Source organism: Pterocles gutturalis, unplaced genomic scaffold (genome assembly GCF_000699245.1).
Source record: "Pterocles gutturalis isolate BGI_N339 unplaced genomic scaffold, ASM69924v1 scaffold7542, whole genome shotgun sequence".
Lineage (NCBI taxonomy): Eukaryota > Metazoa > Chordata > Aves > Pterocliformes > Pteroclidae > Pterocles > Pterocles gutturalis.
Window position 1 is genome coordinate 17,758 of NW_010107879.1, and position 24,386 is coordinate 42,143.

A 24,386-nucleotide genomic window follows, 5' to 3' on the forward strand; every position below is an offset into this window, starting at 1 on the left:
ACCTAGGGACTTAGAGTACATGAATATGCTACCTTACACATTTTATATATACATATACATATTTTGTATTTTATATTATATATTTTATATACACACCTTGTAGCTCAATTTTTAAAAATTTGTCTTCTAATAGAAAGTGTCATGCTTTCACTTGCGTGAAGCTCTTCACATAAGCCATGGCTAGCTCGGACTGCTAATTATGTGTTTCATTTGTATATTTGGTTTCTCTCTTAACCCTTTTCATGCAAGAAGGGAATCCTGTCTCAGAAAGCTAGTCTCAGCTTACATTTCCTGCTTGTGGGGCTCTTCTACCAGACTGCCTCTGCTCTGGCAGTTTGTGAATATAATTTTTACCATCTGAAGTGAGCAAAACAAAGGATGACTTTATATTCTTGACCATTTTACATTATACCTGGTTGAACTATAAACCAACACTTTTTATATGATACTAACAAATGCATAAAGAATATAAGCAAAAAGGATTAGATTCAAAAAAGAACTTGTTATGTGATACCCAGCTCTGGCTTGGATTTCATAATAATTAAGGAGATGCTTGTGCTACTGGTACAGAACAAACCCCCCCACAATCTAGGCTCCTTGATTTTTATTCACAACAGACACCATGCAGAGATGTAGTGGGTTAAGCCAGACAACAGGTTATGCCAAAGGGAAGGCTGATTTGAAATTCTGCTTCTTGCTCGGACTTTGGCCCCAATCTCAGGGCAACAGCTGGGTAACTTTTCAAAATTGGGATGCAATGTCCAAAGCAAATTCTGGTACTGATCTGCCAGGCTATACTGTGTTGGAATTCAAAGCCTAATGGTGCCTTCCACCCTGCAACAGGGAATATTTAAGTGTTAACTGTTGTACTCCAGGATAAAACTAGAACTGATTGAGAAGTCAGACCCATAGATCTCTCATCTCCTGGCTGAACACTAAAATCTGAAGTCTGTCTTGCTCGTTATACCAATCAAATTTTGCTTTCTTGGATGCGCAGCAACCAAGGCTATAGATCAAATTCAATTTTTCTAAAAGCACTGAAGTTTTCAAGATTTAGGGGAACATTGAATTACAGTGCAAGTTTAGCCTACACTGTATTTCTGAGATCCTGAGAGTTTTCCAGAAAAGACAGAAATAAACAAAAGAAATCTACTAAAGATATTAAACAAATTAAAAAAAACCCCAACAAAACAACTCGGGGAACAAACCCCAAATCCCCACCAACCAAAAAGCAAAGACAACATTTCAGCAATAAAGACTTTGAACTTAATTAAATCATTTTTACAACAACTTTGGAAAGCACTTCTCACCTTGGACTTCTGAAGCCTATCAAGGCATCAGTCTCCTACTAAGAGGCATTTAGAATTCAAGAAAGAGATGACTCTTTGCATAACTTTCCTGAAAGGGACCTCAAATTGCCAGAAAAAAGGTTTCAAGCCTAGGTATTTGAACTCTGTTGAATTAAACTGAAACCTGTCACCAAACTGAGTGTAAACAGATACTGATTAGGGCATTTCCCCAGGAAGCAGCAGATCTGCAGTTTCTTAGAAGATGATGACTTAGTCACAGAATTGGTGAAGCTACAAGTGACCTCTAGAGATCCTTCAGTCCAACCTTGCTGCTCAAGCAGAGTCAGCTAGCACAGATTGCCATACTCAACAAGACTACAAGAGTAGTCAGCAAGACTTATTCAATGAGAGCAGGCTTTATCCCAGACAGGAGCATCCTCTACTTCTTCACTGTGTTGCATCCAAGAATGTATCAGGCATAAGGGCAGGAGAACAACAGGCAAAAAACCACTTGATTTTAGGGTATTAAGCCAGGAAGCAAGGTATCTGCAGTTTCACAATTAGCTGTCTTAACAATTTCTGTGTTTACTCAGTAACTCTTCAATACAAGAGACAAGCACATACTGTGACATTTACTAGTACTGACGACTCCATCTCATGAAAAAAGTTCTAGCAGTTTTCAGAAGCCAGCCCAGCGCTGCCCTGTTTCAAGCTGTTCTTCCTTCTTAAACTCCATTAGCTTTTCTGTAAGAATACATCTGACTGTCTCTAGAAGCATGAAGTTAGAAAAACAACAAAACAAAACAAGCATCTCTGTAGCCTGCTGGTTTACACATTCATCTGGGAAGTGGTAAGCTTGGTGTTCTTTCCCCCTCAGAGGGTTACTAATTTTCTAACGCAATGTCAGTCTTACATAAAAAGCACATGCAGCCTGAGTTAAAGAACAAAATGTCTCTCATCCCAAAAGATCACCTTACCCATTAGTCTTCAGACATGAAAACTCAGACCACTGTTCTGCAGCAAAGGGAGGCTATTTCAACAGTGTAATTGTAGAAATGCAATTATACAATATGGATGGCCTGAATTAGTTCTGCCTTCCCTCTCCTTATGGTATATAGATGCCAGAGAATCTGGAGAAACTATGGACAGTTAAGCACACATACAGATACACAGGGACAGCTGGCAATGACAGCAAGGCCTAGAGCTAACACGTAGAAGACGTAGAGGTGTCAGAGGAATAGAATGACAGATATAAGAGAAACCAAAGGGAAACAGAGGGAATGTAAAGTGCTTTTTCTATAGTTTGAGAATTTAATTTAAGAGGCCAACTTACAAAATTTTCAAGAGAAACAATAGGTACATTACTATGAATAAGTATTTTCCCAAAACTTTTAAACAGAAAAATTATAACAAAGGAGCAAAAACTAAATAAATGGAGGAAGAATTGGTACACATGTAATACAGAGTCCCTACAATACATAAGTGTACTAGCAAGGAGGCAATAACGAAGGTCATGTCTTTACATGAATTGCAGTCAGTAGTAAACATGATAGATACAGTGACTCACTGTTAGCAGACAATTTTTTCCTTTACTAATTTAATTAAAATATTTCACCATACTGACTTAAAATTAACAGTTAATTTCACTAGCTAATTTTAACTAACCTAATACACAAAAAAGACAAACTTTTTATATCCGAGTAGTTAATTTTATAAAAGCAAAAAAGGTCTTATCCTGCCAGATATAAAATAAAGGTCATACTAAACCTAAAGGGTTTGACATTATCCCTTTTTATTTATTCATCTAGCCTATAATGTGTTTGTTAGTATTTAGACAGAAAAAGAACACAAAGTAATACTGCCTTCAGGTAATTCAATATGGCTTGGGGTAAAGTTCTGATTGAAATATGTTAGTAGTGAATAAATGTTTTATTACATTTCTGATATGCAATGAATTCTAAAGAAATACAAAAGTGTATTTATTGCATATTATTTTTTATTTCTCATCAGAAATTTGAATATTTTTGATGCAAAGTATTTTCACAAATCTTGATTATAACATTTGAAGAACATTTATGCTCTTTGAATGTAAAACCAGCAGCTTTTGGAGCTGCTCTTGTTTGGAGAAATTATACATAATTAGGTTGTATATATTTAAATATATTTAAACATAAGTGCAATGCATGTCAGAGATGTCTGAATTAGCTTTAAAAAATCTGACATGGCACAGGGCTTTGCAGAAATACTAGTCTGGGGTCCAGAAACACTTCCAGATCTGGAGGCAGATCTCCACATATTGCTCTGTTGAACAGCACTGACATATACAGCATAACAGATTACAGACAGCCCCCCTCTCACCCAGTATGGACTACCAAGGAACATTATAAAGGCGCTGACAAAATGAGAAACATTATTTCTTTCCTCCTGTTCAGCTGTCCAGCTTCTCCTCATTCTACTAATCAACAACAATACAAAAATCCAGCCTGGTTAGGAGAGAAATAAGTGAAAATAGGCAAGAGGAAAAATAAGTGAAGACTATGAATTTTGACAAATAGGAGGAATAAAGGGAGAAGAAGAAATGGAAGGCCCAGGGAAAGGTTTGAACCCAAGGATGTCCGTCAGTGTTTAAGAGGTATTTGGACAATGCCCTTAATAATATACTTTAACTTTTGGTCAGCCCTGAAGTGGTCAGGCAGTTGGACTAGATGATCGCTATAGGTCCTTTCCAACTGAAATGTTCTGTTTCATAAGTGTATTCACAAACTTCCAGGAAAACATGCCTTCCATAAAATATTTAGTTTTAGATAGATATCATTCTTTCTACAGTCATCAAGTTGATCCAATTTTTCAGTAGTCTGCTGCTTTTCAAATATCAACTTCTTTAATACTTTACTATAGCAAGCAGGCTTAGAGTGTTGAGCCATCAAATATATTTATCTTTGTTTCATTCCACTTTACTAGTCCATAAAAATAAAATTATTTGATCAAGAAAATAATTACGAAATAAAGTCTGTCCGGGGGGTAGGTAATCAGGAGGCAAGATGGGGTGCCTGGAGCATGGATGAAGAACATACTTTTGACAACCTGTGGAGTTCTAGAAATCTGCAGCTCTGAAGGGAAGGGAAGGTGTATATGTACCTGCAAAACTGCTATACCACCCTGCCAGCAGTTGCAGAGGTTTCAATGACAACTACTGGGCTGACTGAATGGCTGTAAAGAGTGGGAACAGAACCAGAGGACTTTGTCAGAAAAATTGAAGTGTCTGTGGAATGCAGATGAGAGTTGCACTCTTAGGGCTTGGTTCAGGCATGTAAACACAGATCACAGAAACTTTGTGTTGGAAGGGACATTTAAAGGTCACCTAGTCCAACCCCCCTGCCATGAGCAGGGACAGCTTTAACTTGATCAGGTTGCTCAGAGCCCTGTCCAACCTGACCTTGAATGTTTCCAGGTATGGGACATCTACCACCTCTCCGGGCAACCTGTTCCAGCTATCATCTGAGGTTTCTTAAACCATGAGATATCTGTATAGTCATATGTGGCAGACACAACATAGGAACTGGGAGACATGGTCTTCTGGACCGGCAGTTAGAGGCAAGGAAAGATAACCTAGGCATCTCAAATGAACTTGTTAGAAGTCCAGGGATTACTGACTTCCACAAAAGTTGCAGTTTTGCTTTATGGAATCATAGTGAGATTGCAGTACAGAGGCAACTAAGTCTTCTCCTGTGGCTTTATAACCCTGACTTTATATCAGTATGGTGCCAGTTAGAGGTAATTTCCTCATGAATACAGATCCAGTACTATGTGTTATATAAAGGATTACAGGTATCACAGAGAGCTTGTTATGAACACCCCAAGACAAAATATGTCAGTGCTAAGGTAAATGGAAGGCAGGACTCTAGATAGAAACAAGAATTCAAAACAAACAGGGTCAGTAAAATCTAACTATTAGAGTACATTTTCTCTCCCACCTGCACAATGTCTCTTTCTGCAAATTTCCCTCTTGAAGAAATCCTCACTACATCACCATCCAGTTCTTCCATAGCTTTAAAAAAAAAAAAAAAAAAAAGAAAGAAAATTAATTCAACTATGTGTTCAGCTACACAATAAAAACAATCTTACTGAGAAAAACTTTAGTCAATCTATGCTTTAAGGCAACAAACCCAACAATTGTTGGTTAGCTTCTCCTGCCCCTGCAGACCCTGGCACAGCAGAGAAGCTAAAAAGTCCTTGACTGTTCTGGCAGCAATTATAAACATCAGTATGTTATATTGCACAAATCCAAAACACAGCCTCTTACTAGCTACTGTGAAGAAAGCTAACTCTGTCCCAGCTGAAACCAGGACAGTAACTCTTTAAGATCATTTGCACCATAAAATACATAATTTTTAAATGTTATTTCTTCTTCTTGTTTTCATACTCCTAGAATATTTGTACAAGAATGAACATGTACAGTCATTAGTGTATTTACATTATATATCTGTGGTAGTATTAAGTATATTCATGTATAAAAGAAGGCATACTGTCTAACGAGAAGTACTAGAATTAAAAAGAAAGGACGTAGGACTTTGAGGAACAGATAATACAGGGCATGTCTACACTTCATAGTGCAGTGACATAGACAATGGCACTTAATAGATTAGTCCAAATAACCACAGCAGCTTCGTTACTGCAAGAGAGAATGGTGTTCCGGGACATCACATGAAAGAATATGTAAATAATCCTGGTACTTTCTCTCCTGCTGTAATATTCTCTCAATGCTGCTACACAGTAGGGCTCACTCCTGTTACCTAGTGAAACCCAGTTTAACCCAGATCACCTCCTCAAATGTATTTATTTTTCACAGTATTTTATTACTGCAATAAGAACATCTGTTCTTACAATAGTCCAATAGTTCCAGTCAACTGACACTGCACAAGGCAACTAAACATCCATGTTGAAGAAATTCAACATTACCTGAGTATGTTTCTCTACTGTGGGTTTTTTTTTTTTTCCACTCATCTTCTGCAGCTCTGTAAATGCTGAGCCCCCATATGGTTCTGTGACTTGAACAGAGCGCCTCAGGGGCTACACAGCTCCACATGGTAGCTTGTAACCATACTGAATTATCAATTAATCCATCTGGAAATGTCAACAGTACTTACTGCTTGTTCCATATTATGCTCTTTTAAAGAACAATATTTGTTTGAAAAGCCACATATTACTAAAATGTAAACAAATATGAAAAATTCTATGAAAAATGCTAGAACACTTACCATCAAACTCTGCTGGTCCTACCCCCACTATAATTATTGACATTGGAAGCTTTGAAGCCTTCAAAAGAAGAAGAGGTTTAATGCATTACATCATAATCTCTGCCAATAATGTGTGAGATCTGAAGACAATTTTAATAAAAATCTGCAAAAGTTATGTTCATAAAAAGCAAAGACAGCAAATATTCCCAAACTTCCGCTCGCTCCAAGCTAACAAGACATCTGCTGTATTTCCAGACAGTTGCAGACTAACAGCTATTAGTCCTGGATATGACCTATCACTGTAAACAAGGTTTTTCTGTATGTCTTAGTGGCAAATTTCTTAATCTTACAAGATATCAGCCAACTGAACTTGCTGGTCTCTTACTCAGGGACTTCAAATTGAGGGGTGAGTTAAATCAAAAGCTGCTCTTTTTTGCTCCATGGAGCCTTTCTGTCACCTAAAAGCAGCTCATCTAAAAGAAGCTATGGTCCAAACCTCTATGCTAGAATGGAGGATGAACTTCCAAGCTAAAAGCTTATCTCCTTTAAAAGTGAGTAGGTTTATCCTATTTTAATATTGGAAGCTGGAGAGGAAGTAAACTGGAACATTCAAACATAGTTATAGCTTTGGGTGTAAAAACTTACCAGGTTGCTTGTCAAAGTCCCCATTAACACACAGACTCTATCTACATACTTCTGACTAGAACCTGAGGGTGCCTTGCTCTCCCGTGAAAGACAGAACATTTCAGTAATATTTTCATGTGCACCCTACAAACTGGAATGTTACTGTATCTCTGCAGGAGGCAGTGAAACAGGGCCTTCAAAAATATGCCACCTAATTCTATACCACTCATTTTGACATGATGCTTAATTATTTTAATGTAGGCTTTTCACCTGCCACTTCACTATTAACTAGATCCACTGTGGTACGTTCAAAACTATTGGTACAGATCTTTTCAAACTCTGTCTGGAAGTTGCTTCTGTGTGTACTTTCATCTGACATTTCCCGGGGCAAAAGCAAAATGTAAACTGTTCATAATACAGAATATTACTTACATGGATAGTAGTTTTGAAGAGAAAAATACTGAAAATAATGCAGAAACTGAGAAACAATTAAGAATTGTTTAGAAGGAAATCAGATGACTGGTACGCTTGCCATTCCAGATCAGAAAGTTTGGGACAGTTTTTAAAAAAGGGGGGAATCAAAGCTCTCTGCAATTACTAGAAAGATAAAAACCAGTTCACTATGAAAAACTGCATGGTGGGATGTGCATGAGGAAGGAGGAGGAAAGAAACAGACGAGGAAAATTATATGAACAGTGTTGGAGAGAAGAGTATCTTTTCCTACAGAACACTACCTAGTTAAGCTGAGATTCAACTTTTGCTTTCTTTTTGGTTTTATGCATAAGAAACTTTTGGTGTTTGGAAAAAAATGAATACTTCATAGAACAAATTTAGTGCCTGAAATATAAACTGATTTAGTTTATTGCCTAAAATATTAATTCCTAGAAATATAATTTTTAAAAATTTCAACACTTTCAGCAAAACTTACATTCACTATGGATTCTTTCGTCTGAGCCATATCAGAAATAACTCCATCTGTAATAATGAGAAGAACAAAATACTGGGAGCCATCTTTTACTGAAGCAGCATATCTAAGGGAAGAAAAAACAACATTGTAATAGTAAAAAAACCGTTATGAAAAGGAACTAACATGCAGTAGATTTCAAAAAGAAAGGCATTCATAATTAACGTGGACATTCTACTTTTAAATGAGAATGTCAGAAAAACATAACTAATGCAATATTGATACTGATAATCTACATGTGTTGAATCAGTGAAAAATTGGAACTCTATCACTACCAAGAGGAGCATGGACAGAATGTCCTTTATAGAATCATGACTCATTAGAAAGTTGAAGCTATTTAACAGTTATTACTTCTGGGGAATATAGTGGGGTATGAGGAGCATGCATTAATATTGAGTGGTTGGTTTTGTAGCACAAACAAAATTTACCAGGAATCAGCACATTGCATAAATATTCCTTTTTTTTTTTTTTTTTTTTTTTGGTCTTACAAAAACAGGTTGCTGCTGCCTATGCTTGCAGATTTATAGTTCACATCTATGTGGACAGTTGTAAGAAGGCTTAACATGCACCTTGCAACTCTGACTTAGATATTCATCTCTCTGCATCACCCATAGATGTCCTTTCAAGACTCAAGCTTCTCCCTGTTCTGTACACGAATACAAGACAAAGTATATTCAGTGCCATTCCAGTCCTACCTCAGCCAGAGGACCCAAGAAGCAACTGCTCTTTGAAAATGAGCAGCTTTCAAAGATTTGGAAAGTCCTGAAAGATGAGTCCGTAGTAGTCCCACTGAACTCAGTGGACTGCATGCCAGAAACTAAGAATTCAGTTCATTTATCAACTCCCAAGGGTTAAAGTGTCCTATTTAGTTAGTGAAGAACTCTTTTTTTGTGTGTGGAGCAGGCTGCTCCACTTGCTGCTTCACTTGACAGCAGTCAGTATAGTTCCTACTTCCGTGAAGGCTCTTCGTGCTGTGATGGAGTCAAATAGTAGAATTTTGTAATAAAAGTAGCAATGATTAGTATGGAAGCAGTAAAAAAAAATAATTATTCTCCATCCGAATACTGCAGAATATATGCCCAAGTACAGAATATGACTGTCAAAGAACTCATGATCTTATTTGTCACTGAACATGAAAGGCCTGGGTCACTGAGTAAGATATGTTCTATTGATGCTCATGATGACTGCATGGGCTTAAAAAATTCTAACTCTGATGTTACCCAGTGCATTTGCAAATGAGTACTGCCAATAAATAAGAAGCTGCAACCACAACGTTTACAAGAGTTTGGAGAAATGTGTGTGAAACGGAATACATAATTCACAGAAAGCCATCACGTTCCTCCCTCTCCCTACCCAACAAACAGATGGGTAAAAAAGCCACACAGACAATGAACCTGTTGAACATCATCTATTTGCATCTGGCAGAAGGAACTGATAGTTAAATATCTAGATTGGCAAGACTTACTGTGAAATACATTTTCACTACCATGTGGAGACTTCTTTTATCTCATTTTCCTCATTTTTCCACAATCTTTTCAATTATGACTGCAGTGACAAGGGATGATGAGAGAGTAAAATAAAAATTCATTATCCCTTCTGAGCACTTAACGCTGTCTACATACTTACACTGAAGAAATGGAACAGAAATTTGGTTATTTCAGTTTTTCCCCAGAATAAAACATTCTGAAGTCTTTTGCAAGAAAGATCTTATATGAGGAGTGGAGATAACAGATAACACCCTAACTGCAAGAAGGATAATAAACTCATCTGCTTAAAGAGCTTCTGAAGAGTTCCGAGATCACAACAGGACAGTAAGATCTGAAATTGCTTCCAGAAGTTTAATCAGAGGCATATTTTTAAGTAGGAGGAATCCAGGAAGAAGTAATTTCCTTGAGACTGAAGGTAGGTTCAAAGATTAACTGCAGGCTAGATCACAATTTCTAGTACCATGTCTATGAGAGTCAATCGAATAGCCAAGACTCAGAATGTTGAAGGAAAATGATATTACTGAGAACTGGACTGGTACGTGGATTGTATTAAGGATAATCATGCAGTAGAGAATGTCATGAAGATACTTAGCTTTTCCACTATAAAGTAGTGTGATTTGCTACCAGAAGGAGTTCCCAAAGTTTGCAACAACTTGATATTTAGGCAAAAGTTCAGTGGAAGAACTACAAATGCTGGTGAAAGGCTTCTGTAATTTTGCAAAAGTTGACAAATATTCCTGAGAAAGAACTGGAAAAGGAACTCAATTTTTGCCAATGCTTCCATGGTACTAGATCAAGAGTTTCAATTTCTGCAGTGAACAGGGGGCTTGAGGTTAATTGCCAAGTTCTGAGCCAGTCAGCTCAGCTGATAAAACCAGTTCTAAAGAAGAAGAAAGAGCCAGAAGAGCCAATGGGTTAGATTTCCAGTTAACATGGCTAATGCAGGCACTGAATGCCACATATTATGGAGTTCAGCTGTCATAAGGATTGGCATATTTCCTCATGGCCTAAGAGCTGCTACTGGAGAGTTCCTGTCAAAGGAAAGATTAAAAGGCAATGGCTGGTTGCTAAAGACAAGCAATGGAATATACATGTACATAATTTGAATGGCATGATTCAAAGATGGAGCAACTAATCCTAATGATAAATAACTGAAATCAGCTATATAGCCATGCTGGGGTGCACATAAAATTCTTTGCACCATAGAATTTGCAAATTATTTTTCACTGTGCTGTAGAAATAACATCAGCAAGAACAGACAGCAAATAAGTATTTCTTGCTACAACAATTAAATATTTTGCAAGCTCATAAATAAAACATTAACAGTACAATGATTTACACATCCCTGCTGCTTTATTTTGTAAACATTAGTTCCTTCTCTGTATCTATAAATAATATCAAATCTGTTCAGTTACTTATTCAGCTAAATTATCTGAGCCATATCACTTTTCCTATACCAACACATGGAGGTATTCCGTAAGTCAAGATCTTGTCTGCCAAAGTAAAGCAACATTGTCCTTCCTAAGAAACTTCTACAAACACAAGAAGGGTTTTACTCTGAGAAGTTAGATGAGGTGTTGCGTAAGACACCACCACGGCTGCCCAGTGGTGGCTGCTGTATTATTGCTTTAACAGTACCACTACCAGCTGGGAATTGTTGCCACAGAGAGCTCTGGAAATTTTATTGACATTTTGGACATTTTGAGATTAGAGGAACTACATATACCTTAAAAAATTGCATTTTATATTTTTTTTTGATTGATTTATGTCTTTTCTATGAATCAAAAATTCTGTGCTCCAAAGGACAAGAAGGAACATGTCAGAGTGATCTCACAAAATTTTTCTTCCATTATCATTTCTCCTCAGATTTTAACACAGGGTGGATCAACTGGATCACTTGTATTTATTTTTAATCAGCAATGAAATTCTGCATAATGCGAGCACGTGGTCTTCAAACCTACTCAAAGGTACAAGTTAATCATGTCAGACAACAAAAAAACCAACTGTAAATATCTTTTTCATTGTTTAGCATTATGTAACTGTTAGCCTTTTATATGTGATAGTTGTACTAACAAGAAGTTTCTGCAGAGTACCTGTGGTGATGCTTACCTGGCTACATGATTAATTACAGGGGCAAAGTTTGTTGGTCCATAAAGCTGTACAGATTTCAGACTCCTGTAATATGCCTCCATTACACCATCAATGCCATGGCAGTATGGATTTTGAGGGTTTCCATTCTAATGAAAATAAGAGATGATTTATCACTGAAAGCAATTATGAAGCAAAAATGCAGTAGGTTAGTAAACACTACCCAGTGTACATTTTTAAATGGCAAAGACCTAAGCATTCTAGGACCTATTCAAGAGAGTATAATACTCAATGTAAGTGCCATGGTTGGCTGTGAGTCTTAACTGCCTAGGGAAACATGTTATATGCAGTCTGAATCACTGGCACTGGCTCCTAGACATAAGTACCATCTTAAGTGGAATTAAAGTCTTGCTTATATGCAACAGTAACAGGCATTTCCCTGTGTGGATTTAAGGTATGAGTTACAGGGCAGATGTAAAAATAGTATGTTTAAGAGCACAGTTCTGGCTCAACGATTTCTTATTTTGAAAATGTGAAAAAATAAATGGTAGCCAGATCCTGATGTTCATACACTATGTGAATGTAATGTAAACTATAAATTGTTCATTGTTTTGGTATAGTGTTTCTGCATTGGAAAACCATTTTTTGACCTGTTATAAACAGATGAAAGGAACTTATTCTTTGGGAATCCACTGAAATGGCTGGGACCGTAAACTCTTTGGTTAGGCATTTTGCTACCTATCTCCATAATGACAATACTTATTTACATATGATAATACAAACATATAAGCTAAATCCCAGATTAATGACCCATGTCAGGTCAGACAAATTATCCATGTAAGGCTTCAAAACCTTCCAAATCACCTTATTCTCCTTTATGCATCAACACCTCATTGGCTTAATGTGCCAGTATCTCATTCTGAAGTAGAGTATACCTCTGGAGTCTAGCAAAGTAAAAGGGATTTTTCATGGAATTGATCTAGAACACTAGAAGACTGTGCTGAAGACACTGCTTAGCAATAAACGGGAGACACCTATATATGTTTAGATACGGAGGAAGGAAAAAGACTGCTTTTTCTTCTGTAAAAGCACCACAATGTCTCATGAATTAACTGTATTAATTTTAGAAACAACTTTTAAGTAGTCAGGAATAAGCCTGCTGTTTTAATAGCCTTAAGATTATATGTATCAATATATTTGAACTCACTACACAGGAGACCAAAGAAAGTCTGTGATTCAAATTAATATCTGCAATTGCACCTGTTTTAAATTACTGTCCATGTGGAAAACCTTTCCTTGAGATAAGATGTGCAATTGTTTTCTAGCACAGGGTGACTGAAGAAATACACATCTACAATCACCAGTCTTCTGCCATGTCTTTGCTGCTATCTAATTAAAACTTACCTGATATACCTACACTTGCGTAATTCTGACAACTTTATTCTCAGAGAAGAACATAAAACTCAAAATAAGCAAGTAGATAAACATCCATGCTAATCACAAGCATCAGTTATAACACATCAACCTTTCTGGCAAATCCTGCTAGATTTTAGGTTTGTAATTTAATGGGCACATGAACCAGTCTCAGATTTGCTCATCACCTCAGCTTATAGTCCACTTAGTTATCTCTACGTCTCTAAACTAGCAGCCCGTAAAAGATAAAGAGATCTCAGATAATGAGAGAGAACAAAAACAATAATAATGAAATACTATCTTGGATCATGATTCACTGGCTTCTTAAGATAGATTAGCTTCATTCTGAAGTCTTTCAAGCATCTGTTTCTCATGCTGCTACAGCTGAGGTTAAAGATGATTACTTTTCTTTATTACTATTTTTGGCCTGCAGGGACTTCTTGACTGGATTTCTCTCAGTAACTTCACTATGATGAACAATTTTGAACCAATCTTTTAGACATAATAATTAGCACATTCTCTGCTCTTTACTTATCCAGTAATTGCTTAAGACTGCAACCTTAACTCCCAAAATTTTGTTGTAGTAAAGAAATTTTAAAAAATTATAAATATTTACTTACCAGTGCAAATTCATGTGATACTCTTCCATCTGGAGGCAGTCTAGCTCCAAAACCTAGAGCTGGGAACATTTTATCACTATCATAGTCCTGAATTATTTCACCTACTGCTTTCAGTGCCATGCCATAAGCATTCAGCTGATAGGGATTCATGTAGTGCAACGAAGTAGGCTGTGAAGGGTTACCTGTTGAAGCAACAATCTGATTTACTTTAAAACTGAATAACTTCAAAATTTTCTCAATTAAAGATGACAGAAATCTAAGAAAGCAGAAATTAAAAAGAAGAGACCATGAAAAGAAAATGAACTTATCTCCTATATACATAACTGTGGTTGTACCAGGTAAAAATGCAATGTTCTGAACACATTTTTAATAGGTTAACAGTAGAAGCTGAAATCTGTTTCAGCACTGAAAGGTCAGCAAGAAATTGTGATTAGACTTGTACCTTTGTGTAATTTTATAACATCATATACACTTTCAAGATGAAATTTACAAAAGTATTATGACATTCTGAAAGCAACTTTGGAGGAGAATCAAAACTCATCTCTGCTTCACCCCACTTCAGCCTCACTCCACTTGAAACTCCTTTCTCTTGCCCCTCTTAACAGGGTCTTCTGAATTAGATAGTTTTATCCTACCACTAATTTTAAAAAAATCTGAAAGTACACAAATATTTGAAAACTGCTCCCACTTTTCCAATTTTTATCTGTTCTTATTGCTCCGCTTTTCTGGACAGGAATTGGCCTCTAGTCTGTTGTTCTGCAAAATGGAATCCTGATTCCAGGTGGTGCCAGGCATACAGATGATCGATAATACAATGAAGTCAAATACTGATATAGATACATACATAGACACACATATGTACACTTAAAACTGAACACAGCACATGCATACACAAGATGTTTATTTTTATTCTTACCATTTGAGGCTGTGAAATCAATAGCTACTGTGAAATTGATTTGGGTTCTGCAGAAAAGGCAAATACAAATCTTATTAATAGTTTTACTGTTATGTGGAAAAATAAACAAGAGATGATAACATTTGTGGACAAACTGCAGGACAATGATTTTCTAATACAGGAAATAAACACTGAAAATACTCTTTTATAAGGTTCCATCCAAGAGCTACACAACACTATTTTATAAGACAGTGAAAACAGTTTCTTTAATTAATCCTTCCTTTTTTCATTGTTTATGAAAAATCTTAAACATTAATAAGGTTATTAACATCCATAAACATTACAAATTCAACAGTAATAGTTATTTTTCCTTGGACATATTTTAGTCCTAGTCATAGAAGACTTTGACAAGGGAAGTAGGCTTTTACTAATCTGCTCCTTTTCTTAATATTAAAACTGTGTCTTCAAGCAGAACATGTTTGAAATGATGCTATGCATAAAATCTTTGGACAGGATATAATAGTTTTTGGCAGTGTATTTCCTTCACATGAACATAGTCAATACTTTGAGTGAGCATAACAAGGTAATTTTGGAAGACAAAAGTAAAATCTGGAAGCAGGATATAAAGACTGGTATTCGGAGCAGTAGTTAAATAAAGCCATTATTGTCCATGTATCAGTTATTAGCATAGACTTATTGTCAGAAAAATTAATAATTAATAGACTTTTACAGAGTGACAATCCAATTAAATACAGTTCTGTTCCACAACTTCCTTCAAGACAAAATACCATCATTCTGGAGATACTCTCTTAGCTAGTAAGACTCTATCAGAAAAAAAGAGTTCGTATGAATTTGAAAATTGACTTTTTGCTCAGATTGAGTCTTTTACACTGTCCCTCAAATTTCTGCCTCTCCGTGTGTGCAACTATAATGACCAAGTTAGCAAAGTTTAAAGCTCTTTGAAAGTTACTGAACAGATTCAACTCATGCACGTTTAGGTTAAACATCAACAATGTGACACCTGGTCTTACAGTAGCAGTTTTACTGCTCAAATAACCTGACGTGCCCAGAGAAAATACAATTTATTTCATAAAAAGCTGGGCACGAAAAAAAATCAGACAGAATCATTTTATCATACGGATGAAGGCTAACAAAATCTAAGCTAGGTTACAGGTGGACTCTCTCCAAAAAGTGGTAAAAGCCTACCAATGCCCACAGTATCAGGAAGACTCCTTGGAATGTGGTCAAAGTATATCTAAAAAAAAATCTATGGCTTCAATATGGACTTCAACAAAAAAACAAAAACAAAAACAAAACCAAACCAGTGGAAGCTACTGCAATCTGCACTGTGATCGCCCCATGTTTTCAATGACCATCTTGTTTCATATATTATACAACATATGCATGGAGAAAAGGAGGCTCAAGGGAGATCTTATCTCTGCCTACAATTACCTGTAAGGAGGTTGTAGTGAGGTGGGCGTCACTCTCTTCTCCCAGATAACAAGTGATAGGACAAGAGGAAATGGCCTCAAGTTGCCTTAGATTGGACACAAAGAAAAATTTCTTCACTTGGGTTGCTGGGTTGCCAAGCATTGGAACAGGCTGCCCAGGGAAGTGGTTGAGTCACCATCTCTGGAGGTATTTAAAAGATGTGTAGACGTGGTGCTTAGGGACATGGTTTAGTGGTGGACTTGGCAGTGCTCAGTTAACGGTTGGACTCGATGATCTTAAAGGTCTTTTCCAACCCAAGTGATTCTATGACTCTGTATCAGAGACATCCCTCTGAACGTATCTCATGGAAAAGAGACATAGAAGCCTAAGTTACACAAGGCACTAGTGTCCTTTGAGGAAAGGAATAATAAATTGCAAAAAGGTACAAAATAAAGGTCAATCCTCGTAGTCAAAATTAGCAAGATAGAATTAAATCTTTTTTGAACACAAAAACCTGGGTCTTTCAAACAAACAATTCAAGTTAGTACCACTGGAGAAAATATTTTCAAAAGTAGCTGTAATATTGTGAACATGTGTATTTTGTGTGAAAGATTATTAAGAAAAGGTATAAATTTCTCTACTGTTTCACCAGCCATAACTAAAAACTTAATCCAGGAAGGCTAATTTAAAAGCTGTGTGTCATGAAAACATCAGATACAACTACTTTGGAAGTGAAATGTGATGACTGAGAAATTAATCTGGATGACATTTTAAGAAGTGTTTTCACGGTAACACATGTTATTCTAGAACCAAATTAAATATAATGTCCACCGTCCTGTTTTTATTTCTGCTACATGTTTTATTTCTTTTTAACAGACTAATTCTTAGGTTGTATCAACTACACCTTATTACTGTTATTATTAACATATTAACCTTCAACAACAATAACCTCTTCAATGAGATTATTGATTACTCTATTTTGTGTAAGGGACATTAGCTGAAAAATCATTAATTCAGAATAAGGATGATCAAAATTTTTAAAAGCATATAAAACTGAAGTCTTCAAGACAAATTTAGGAGCCTGATTAGTTATGCAAATTTTAAAACACATCAATACAGCAAAACTTATTTTTTCTGATAACAAAATTCTTTGGCTAAGGCTGTGTCCCTGCTTTTCCAGCTGTACGGTTCTCCAAGGCACTACATTAAAAGCTTATGATACCTGCTACTTCAGTGATGTTGTGAGGTCATGAGGCTTTGCAGAAAAGCCACTGAAACATTGTCAGCTGGCTAGGCAGGCTGAGCTACTGAATGTCTTGTCCCAAGGGCAAACTCAGGTGGAATATCCAAGCACAGCAATGTGTGTTATGGATTCAGAGCTGGATAGATCTCTACTACTCTGCCAGAATTTCATTGGTATGGAAAGACATGATCTATTTGATACCTAGACAGGTGATTTTACCCTATACTACCATGAGAAATGAAGAAAATGTCTTAAAAGGAACATTAATCTTCACCTCACAACCACAGAGTAGCCATTTTGTTTGTTTTTTGTGAGAGCAAGGTGAAACTTACCGTCTTTTAATAAGAGCTCTATCAACACCGATATACGCAGGGGAACAGACTAAGCCTGGATGTAGCTTTTGACTAGGCTTGATAAAATTTGTAATTATTATTTTAAACAGTACATTGGAAGGAAGCATGAATTTCCTCCTGCGGCTTTGGAGTGACAACCAGCTGGTTTGTTAGCAGGGGGGAGCTGCTGAAGGTTTGAGGACCACTTATTGCGCAGAACTCTACAACAGAGCTAAGGGAGTAACTAACAGTACCAAGAGGCTGTATCCTCTCCATGACATTTAAATCCCCAGTGACAGTTTTTATAACTTCTCTTTTGCAGAAGCTTGTTTGGCAAAATGCCCTATCAACATAAAGTTTTTTCCGATAAAGGCTCTACATGATCTTCTTCTTATATAGTCTTATTGCTCCTTATCATTCTCCAAGGATACAAGAAATATATGGTAAAGCTTCCAAAATATATAGCTATGGAAGCCCTTGCTTCATAACTGTATCTCACACTATGTTGCCTCTAAACATCAAATATGCATGCCATTACATTATGCCATCAATGATTCAATATAGCTCAGTTAAAAATATATGTCCAAAGCCCTTAGAATTCAAATGTGTGTGTGTGTGTGTGTGTTCATTTTCTAAATCCTGGATGAAGGTGAGGCTTTTAACATGATGGGAGGAAAACATTTCCTCTTGTCTTCCACTAATCTGGGACAGAAGCGATGACTTAATATTTTTGAGTTGCAAAAGGATTCAGCTGAATTTCATGGATTTACAAATGCTTGGAGTAACTTGTTAGCTTACTCCCTATTCTAGTAAGTCAAACAGGCTAGAAACTTCTGCACAGAAATAGCCTTTCTGTCCACTATGTCTTGCAGTTTTTTGGCTCCTGATCTCTCTTCCAGACAAAAACAGAGCAGACTATAAACTAACTTTTTGATGGTCACTCCTGTAAACCAGAATAATCTCAATTGCAACATGAAATTAGAATTTATGGACAAACTTCTACTTCATTCTTCAAAGCTCTTTAAAAAAACAACAGTCATATTGATGATACTTATAATGGAATATCCCAATTAAACAGATGCAGACTCAAAACATAAATGAAATCGATACTGTAATCCCAATTTGTCACAGTTAAAGCTGTCAAGATTTCCATTAAATCAGTATTAGTTCTAGACACGTCAAATCAATTACCACACAAGTTCTGAACATGAAGTATTTCATAAGCATCCATTTATGTAAGAGCCAATACTGTGACTACTGCAGAATCAGTGTTTTCTTCCCCTTGCCTAACTAATGGAAGAAAAACAGGGAACTAAAAAACAATTTTGGAGGACACACTTGATGGGAAAACAGACTGATTAATGACAAAATCTACTCTTCCCCCTTTCTTCAAAATCTGCCAACTGGACTGCAATTGATACGTACTAGTATTAAATGAGACAAACAGAAGATAAGAAAGTGACTCTGGGTTTCAGTCTCCTGGTCATGTTTACAAAACTGTATAGGTTGCAGAAAGAAAGGTAACATTTTATACAAGCACTTCTACAGTTTTCACTGGTTTGTACATAGAAATAACTGTACGAATCACAAAACAAGATTCTATATACAATAATTAAATGATAAGTATTACTGCTCACACTTTTAAGCGCAGAGCATTCTACTGAATTACACTCCTTATATCAGAGATGAAAAAAAAGTTTCATCAGTAGCTATTAATATCACAAGTCTTCTTTGACTTGTAGTTTCAGAGATCTATACAAAATATCAATAAGAACAAAGTATTATTTGTATTCAAAATTTCTGTTACTTGTCCATAGAATGTAGATAATTAGGTTTATTAACTTGTAACATCTCAGTGAGACATGTGATTGACCACCCTAAAAATATTACATATGTACCCACTATATTATTTTCAAATTTAAATATAAAACTTAATTCTTCAGTTCCTTATACACACTCTTCTCATATAGATGAATTTTGAATGAATGGGAAATAAGATGGTTGTGGCATATATGTACAACACACTTAAAAAACCCAAACAGCTACCCTAGAGGTACCTAGAGGTTCCTTCATGCAGTTGTGTATACATATACTTCATTTGGTACAAGCTTTTGGTAAACAGGGATAGATGGCCATTTTCTACTTCTGTTAAAGTCCACATCCAGAACCTTGATGTTCTAAGTAGTCTTCTGTTATCTCAAGTAGCTGTCTCTCTGTTACTCACAGTGATTCAAAGCAGGCACAACCAGCCATACTGATCACTGGAAAAGGACTCAGAAACATAGAAATTGCTGGTTTCCTAACCATGGCAATCTCAGTGCCTTAGTAACAGCCTGTCAAGCAAACGTGATGACAGAATTCTTTACAGCATATAGCCAACATATTCTTCAGATGTTAAAGATGCAGTAGTACCTTGACAGCACACCTGACCTGTATTAAGAATTTTAACCTTTGCTAAACTGTAATAGTCAGCAACTGAACTAATTCCTCTCTGAGAGAATGCAAATTTAGACAAGAAGTATTGCAGCAGCAGTGTTTCCAGTTAACTGAACTGGAGGTAAGGATAGCAATTCTAGAAGAGCTTGATAGTTTGCAGTCCAGAAGCATCCTGGAACAAAGTGTAGGGGCCCTGAGGGTACCAAAAAGCCTTTTAATGGCCTTAAACAAACTCACCTTGGCCCTCCCACCACACATTCCCCCATTGTCTCAGGAGCCCCATTTCAGCTCAGCCTTCAGTCCCTGCCTGAGCTACATCAGAGGAGTACGAGTCTCCAGCTCAGCCCCTGCATGGCCGTTGACTCCATTGATCCAGACCCTGACCCACAGCCTGACTTCCTGGCTTGACCTCCCTGCCTTGTCCACCACAGACCTGCCCGACAATCATTAGACCTGATCCTGACCCACATCTGTGGTTTGCCTTCCCAGCCTGACCTTGGTCTGCCTCATCACTGCAAACTTCCCTGATGATCTGGACTCTTAATTGAGCCTGGCCGCCACCTCTGGCCTGTCCTGTTTGCCTTGCCCATGTACTGTACAACTGGCAGCTGGCTGGTGAGACTCCACCCTGCCAGCCGTGCTACCCAGCTCCGCTCCCAGCTCCCCAGCCATGCTGGGGAGAGATGGCTGCACCCTGTCACAGCCTCTTTCCTCCACTAATGTGTCCCACTATCCACACGCCTCAATGATGATCCTATCCAAATGAGAAAATACGTTCAGCCATCAAAGTGCGAGCAAATGAGCAAGTCAAATCACAAATTTCTCCAGAGACATTGAATAAGAATTTTAAAGAGAATACGTCTACATCCATGTTAAAAACCCTATTTAAGCATTCCCATTTTTAAATACTATGTATAAAATACTCTTGTCAGGTTTAATCTTAATGAGGCAAAAGACACAGTGTTTTGAGATATGTAACAGACTGAATTCACCCTTATGAAAATATTGATTTTCTTGGATGGAGATTCAAGTGAATTTGGATTTTCTAACTTTAAAATTTAACTGTTTGAGAGAACTGAAACATCAAAGAGGCTGTTAGTCCTTGAGAGAGAAAAAAATTATACTCTGCAGCAGCCCATGGGTTAGGGTCAACAGTTTGGAGTACCTCTTAACAATTACCCATTTCCTCTGCAAGTTATCAGTTCAGTATGGTGCACAGCCTCAGGCTGCAGTTTTTCAAAACCTTGAATGCAATGGCAGTCAAGATAGCTTACTGACAGTTTCTCTGTAGCTAAAAATTATGATTGGGGGTGTCACTTTAACTTAATGAACTTCAGTGATGAATGTGTTATGAACAAACCTTAAGCACATTCTCATCTGTACGATTATCACTGTTGGGAACAAAGGCAAAGCCCTATTTTACGACTGCCAAAACGCAACATTTTTTATTTCAGCTGAAGCCTGGTTGAAGACTGGCACAAAAAAAGTAAATTGCTTCTTTGCAGGTAATCAATGCTCTAAAATAAATGCGGGATGTATATTCAGATGGTATGTCTCAAAGATCCATATTAAGTGCCTAGGAACATATAACAAATTATTTCTATTTATTTCAGAGAAGAATTCTGTTCTGGCAGAGAGGTTAAGAGCCCAGAATTTCTGAGATTTGATCCCATTTCCAGGTATGTTCTAGGGTAAGCCATTTGATGCTTCTGTCTCTACTTCCCTTTTGGGAAAATGACGATAAATGAGAAGTTAAATGTTACAAATTTTATGTAATTACTGCTGAAAAAATGTCTTTGAAGGGGAAATGCTAAAAATAAATGCCAATATTAAATACACCAAAGGTCAGTGTAATCAGAAGAAATAAAACAGCATTTTACTAATTTAATAGTATATAGATAATTCCCTTTCAGTTAATCTAATTTTCACTGGCTGATCAGATGTCATTACTCAATCTGTGTTTTAGTAGCAACACCAATTCCAAAATTATAAGCGAAGTTCCATAACTTAAGTCAATAACTATCTGCAGGTTTTATTTGGGAAAGTACAGCCCTTTACAGATACTATGTAGAGTCATCATATGCAAAGTACATATACAAATTATTAGTGGATTACAATTGTAATGAAGAGAAATTGTGAAAATAAAAAAGGTTTGTTGCCAATCACATACCCGCCTTTAATATAGTCAAGGAATGAAACTTCTGTTTCAATTAGGAAGGAAAGCAATGTTACCTGTAAGCAAATAAAAGAGAGTCAGACATGAATTGTCATTTCCCAGTTGAACAAGTAGAGACATAAGCACAATGTTTTTGGAGCTCTATCCTTAAGATGTAATTTCCTACAGTATTTAGGGGAAAAAGAAGATTTAAAAAAATAGGAAACCATTTCAACAGGCAGTTCTTGAAAGGAAAGAGAAAAATTTGGAAGTGTACTACAACTGTGTCGGTTTTTTGGTTTTTGGGTGGTTTTTTTGTTGTTGTTTGGGTTTGGAAGTGGTTTTTTTTTTTTTTTTTTTTTTTCATTTTGTTGTTGTTGTTTTTAAAGCAAAAGGTAACGGATGGAAGATTGTATTCCAGGGCAGGTTACCACATGCATGTCTTCTGATCACTGTGAACTACACCTACACATGAACATTAGAGGCTAGATGAGAATGCATCTATTCTGTGAGTACTTCAGCATTGTTTAAAGAACTCAGTTACAATTATCTATGTCATTTCTCATCTCACATTAAAAGTGGTATTGAATATTGATGTAAGCCAAGAATGCAAAAATCTAGTAAATGATACACATATATATGAAATATATAAAGAATTTGAAGTGCAATATATAACAAATGCAAAGATAAGAAATTTCTTCAGTCCCAGCTTTTATCATTCAGTAATGACACAAGTCCAAAACACAGACAGTGGTCTAAAGGTGTTACTGGCATTTCCAGCACTCGAGTCACAGAAGTATAAACTCAAGTGGAAAAGATCCAGCATTTAAGATCTTCATATACTGCACACCATTTATGAAGCAAAGAATTCAATACAAATTTTTTTTTTTTATTGATGAAGTGACAGAAAACTCTCTCACAATGTACGGGTACCAGGCAGTCAGTGAAAACTGCTTAAGTAACTACTCAAAGCAAATTCACTGATAATGATACAAGGAAAAAAAGGGGATGGAAGTTTGTCACAAAATTTGATTTGCGTCCAACTGCAGCAAAATATAAAAATTGTAAATATTCCTATGTTGTAAACTTGGGCTCAGAATGAGATTACAAGGAGTAATTCTGCCTTCTATCCTACTTCTTTTTTCACATGTTCTCTTGCAAAATTTAAAACCATCAAATTACCCTTCTATCTGAGAACAGAAGACCATAACAAAGTTCTACCAGACCATCAGTGGCATAGTCTTGCATATAAGACTGAAGTTTCTATTCATTTTCCCACTGGACACAGACATTTTAATGGTTCATCTGTTACTACAGCTGGTCATCTTGTTTCTAATTAGTTTAAGGAAATGTTTTCAGTGAATCTGATTTAAAAAAGTAAAAGCTGGAAACAGACAACACCCTTCCAAAGTGGCCAAAGCGTTTACTTCCATACAGACAGTCTTCCACGTTTTATACAGTGAATTTTAAATTTCACTACTTTGCTTTGTTTGAAACTAATCACGTATTCCGAAACACTTCTGTTTAGTATGTAGTTTGTCTGAACTTAAAATGACCCCTTAAGTAATAATGAATTGAGATGGCTGCTGTATGTGCATAGTCCTTAAGAGCAGCAGTGAGATAGCAGTCAATGATCTATATCCACTTTACTTTAAAGTTTTACAGAATCCAACTTCCTATTAGTGAGAGTGATGGTCTTGGTGCCTCGTTTGAAAATTTAGCAATCGGAGGGATAAAAAATATCTTGGGTGAATGACAGGAAGGAGAAAAAAAAAATTGCAGGCAAACACACAGGAAAGTGACAATTCCAAGCAACAGAAGGGAAGTCTGAAAGACTAACAGAAGTGAAGGCAAATGGTGGCCAAGAGGACTTAATAAAGAAATTACAACACCAACAGTAGAGAATACTGGCAGAGAAGGAAAGAGGAAAGAAAATTGCTAACTGTTTATTGGAAATTTCCATGTAATTTGAGACAGACATGATTAAAATATGTTCTTTTAAATGCAGATACACGTGAAAGTGTTAAAATATTTAAAATCAAAATCAAGAGGAAAATTTAATATGTAAATGTATCTTTTGCTCTTCTGCACCCTAAGCCAGATTTCATACCTACAATTTTTAGTACACTTAATTTAGTATTGATTTAAAATAATCGCTTTTCATAAATTTTT

General features: G+C 36.4%; 1 protein-coding gene across 1 annotated transcript in view; it reads right to left on the reverse strand.

The window, feature by feature from the left end:
• The window catches only part of LOC104460987 (copine-8), a gene marked incomplete at its 5' end in the record, with an annotated part of 36,941 nt that overhangs the window by 851 nt on the left and 11,704 nt on the right, over nucleotides 1-24,386 (reverse strand). Inside the window, 7 exons of the mRNA XM_010072402.1 lie at nucleotides 5,264-5,337; nucleotides 6,548-6,605; nucleotides 8,079-8,181; nucleotides 11,711-11,838; nucleotides 13,723-13,904; nucleotides 14,639-14,685; nucleotides 22,230-22,291. Coding sequence (XP_010070704.1) covers nucleotides 5,264-5,337; nucleotides 6,548-6,605; nucleotides 8,079-8,181; nucleotides 11,711-11,838; nucleotides 13,723-13,904; nucleotides 14,639-14,685; nucleotides 22,230-22,291 — 654 coding nt within the window. The remainder of the gene's footprint in view (nucleotides 1-5,263; nucleotides 5,338-6,547; nucleotides 6,606-8,078; nucleotides 8,182-11,710; nucleotides 11,839-13,722; nucleotides 13,905-14,638; nucleotides 14,686-22,229; nucleotides 22,292-24,386) is intronic.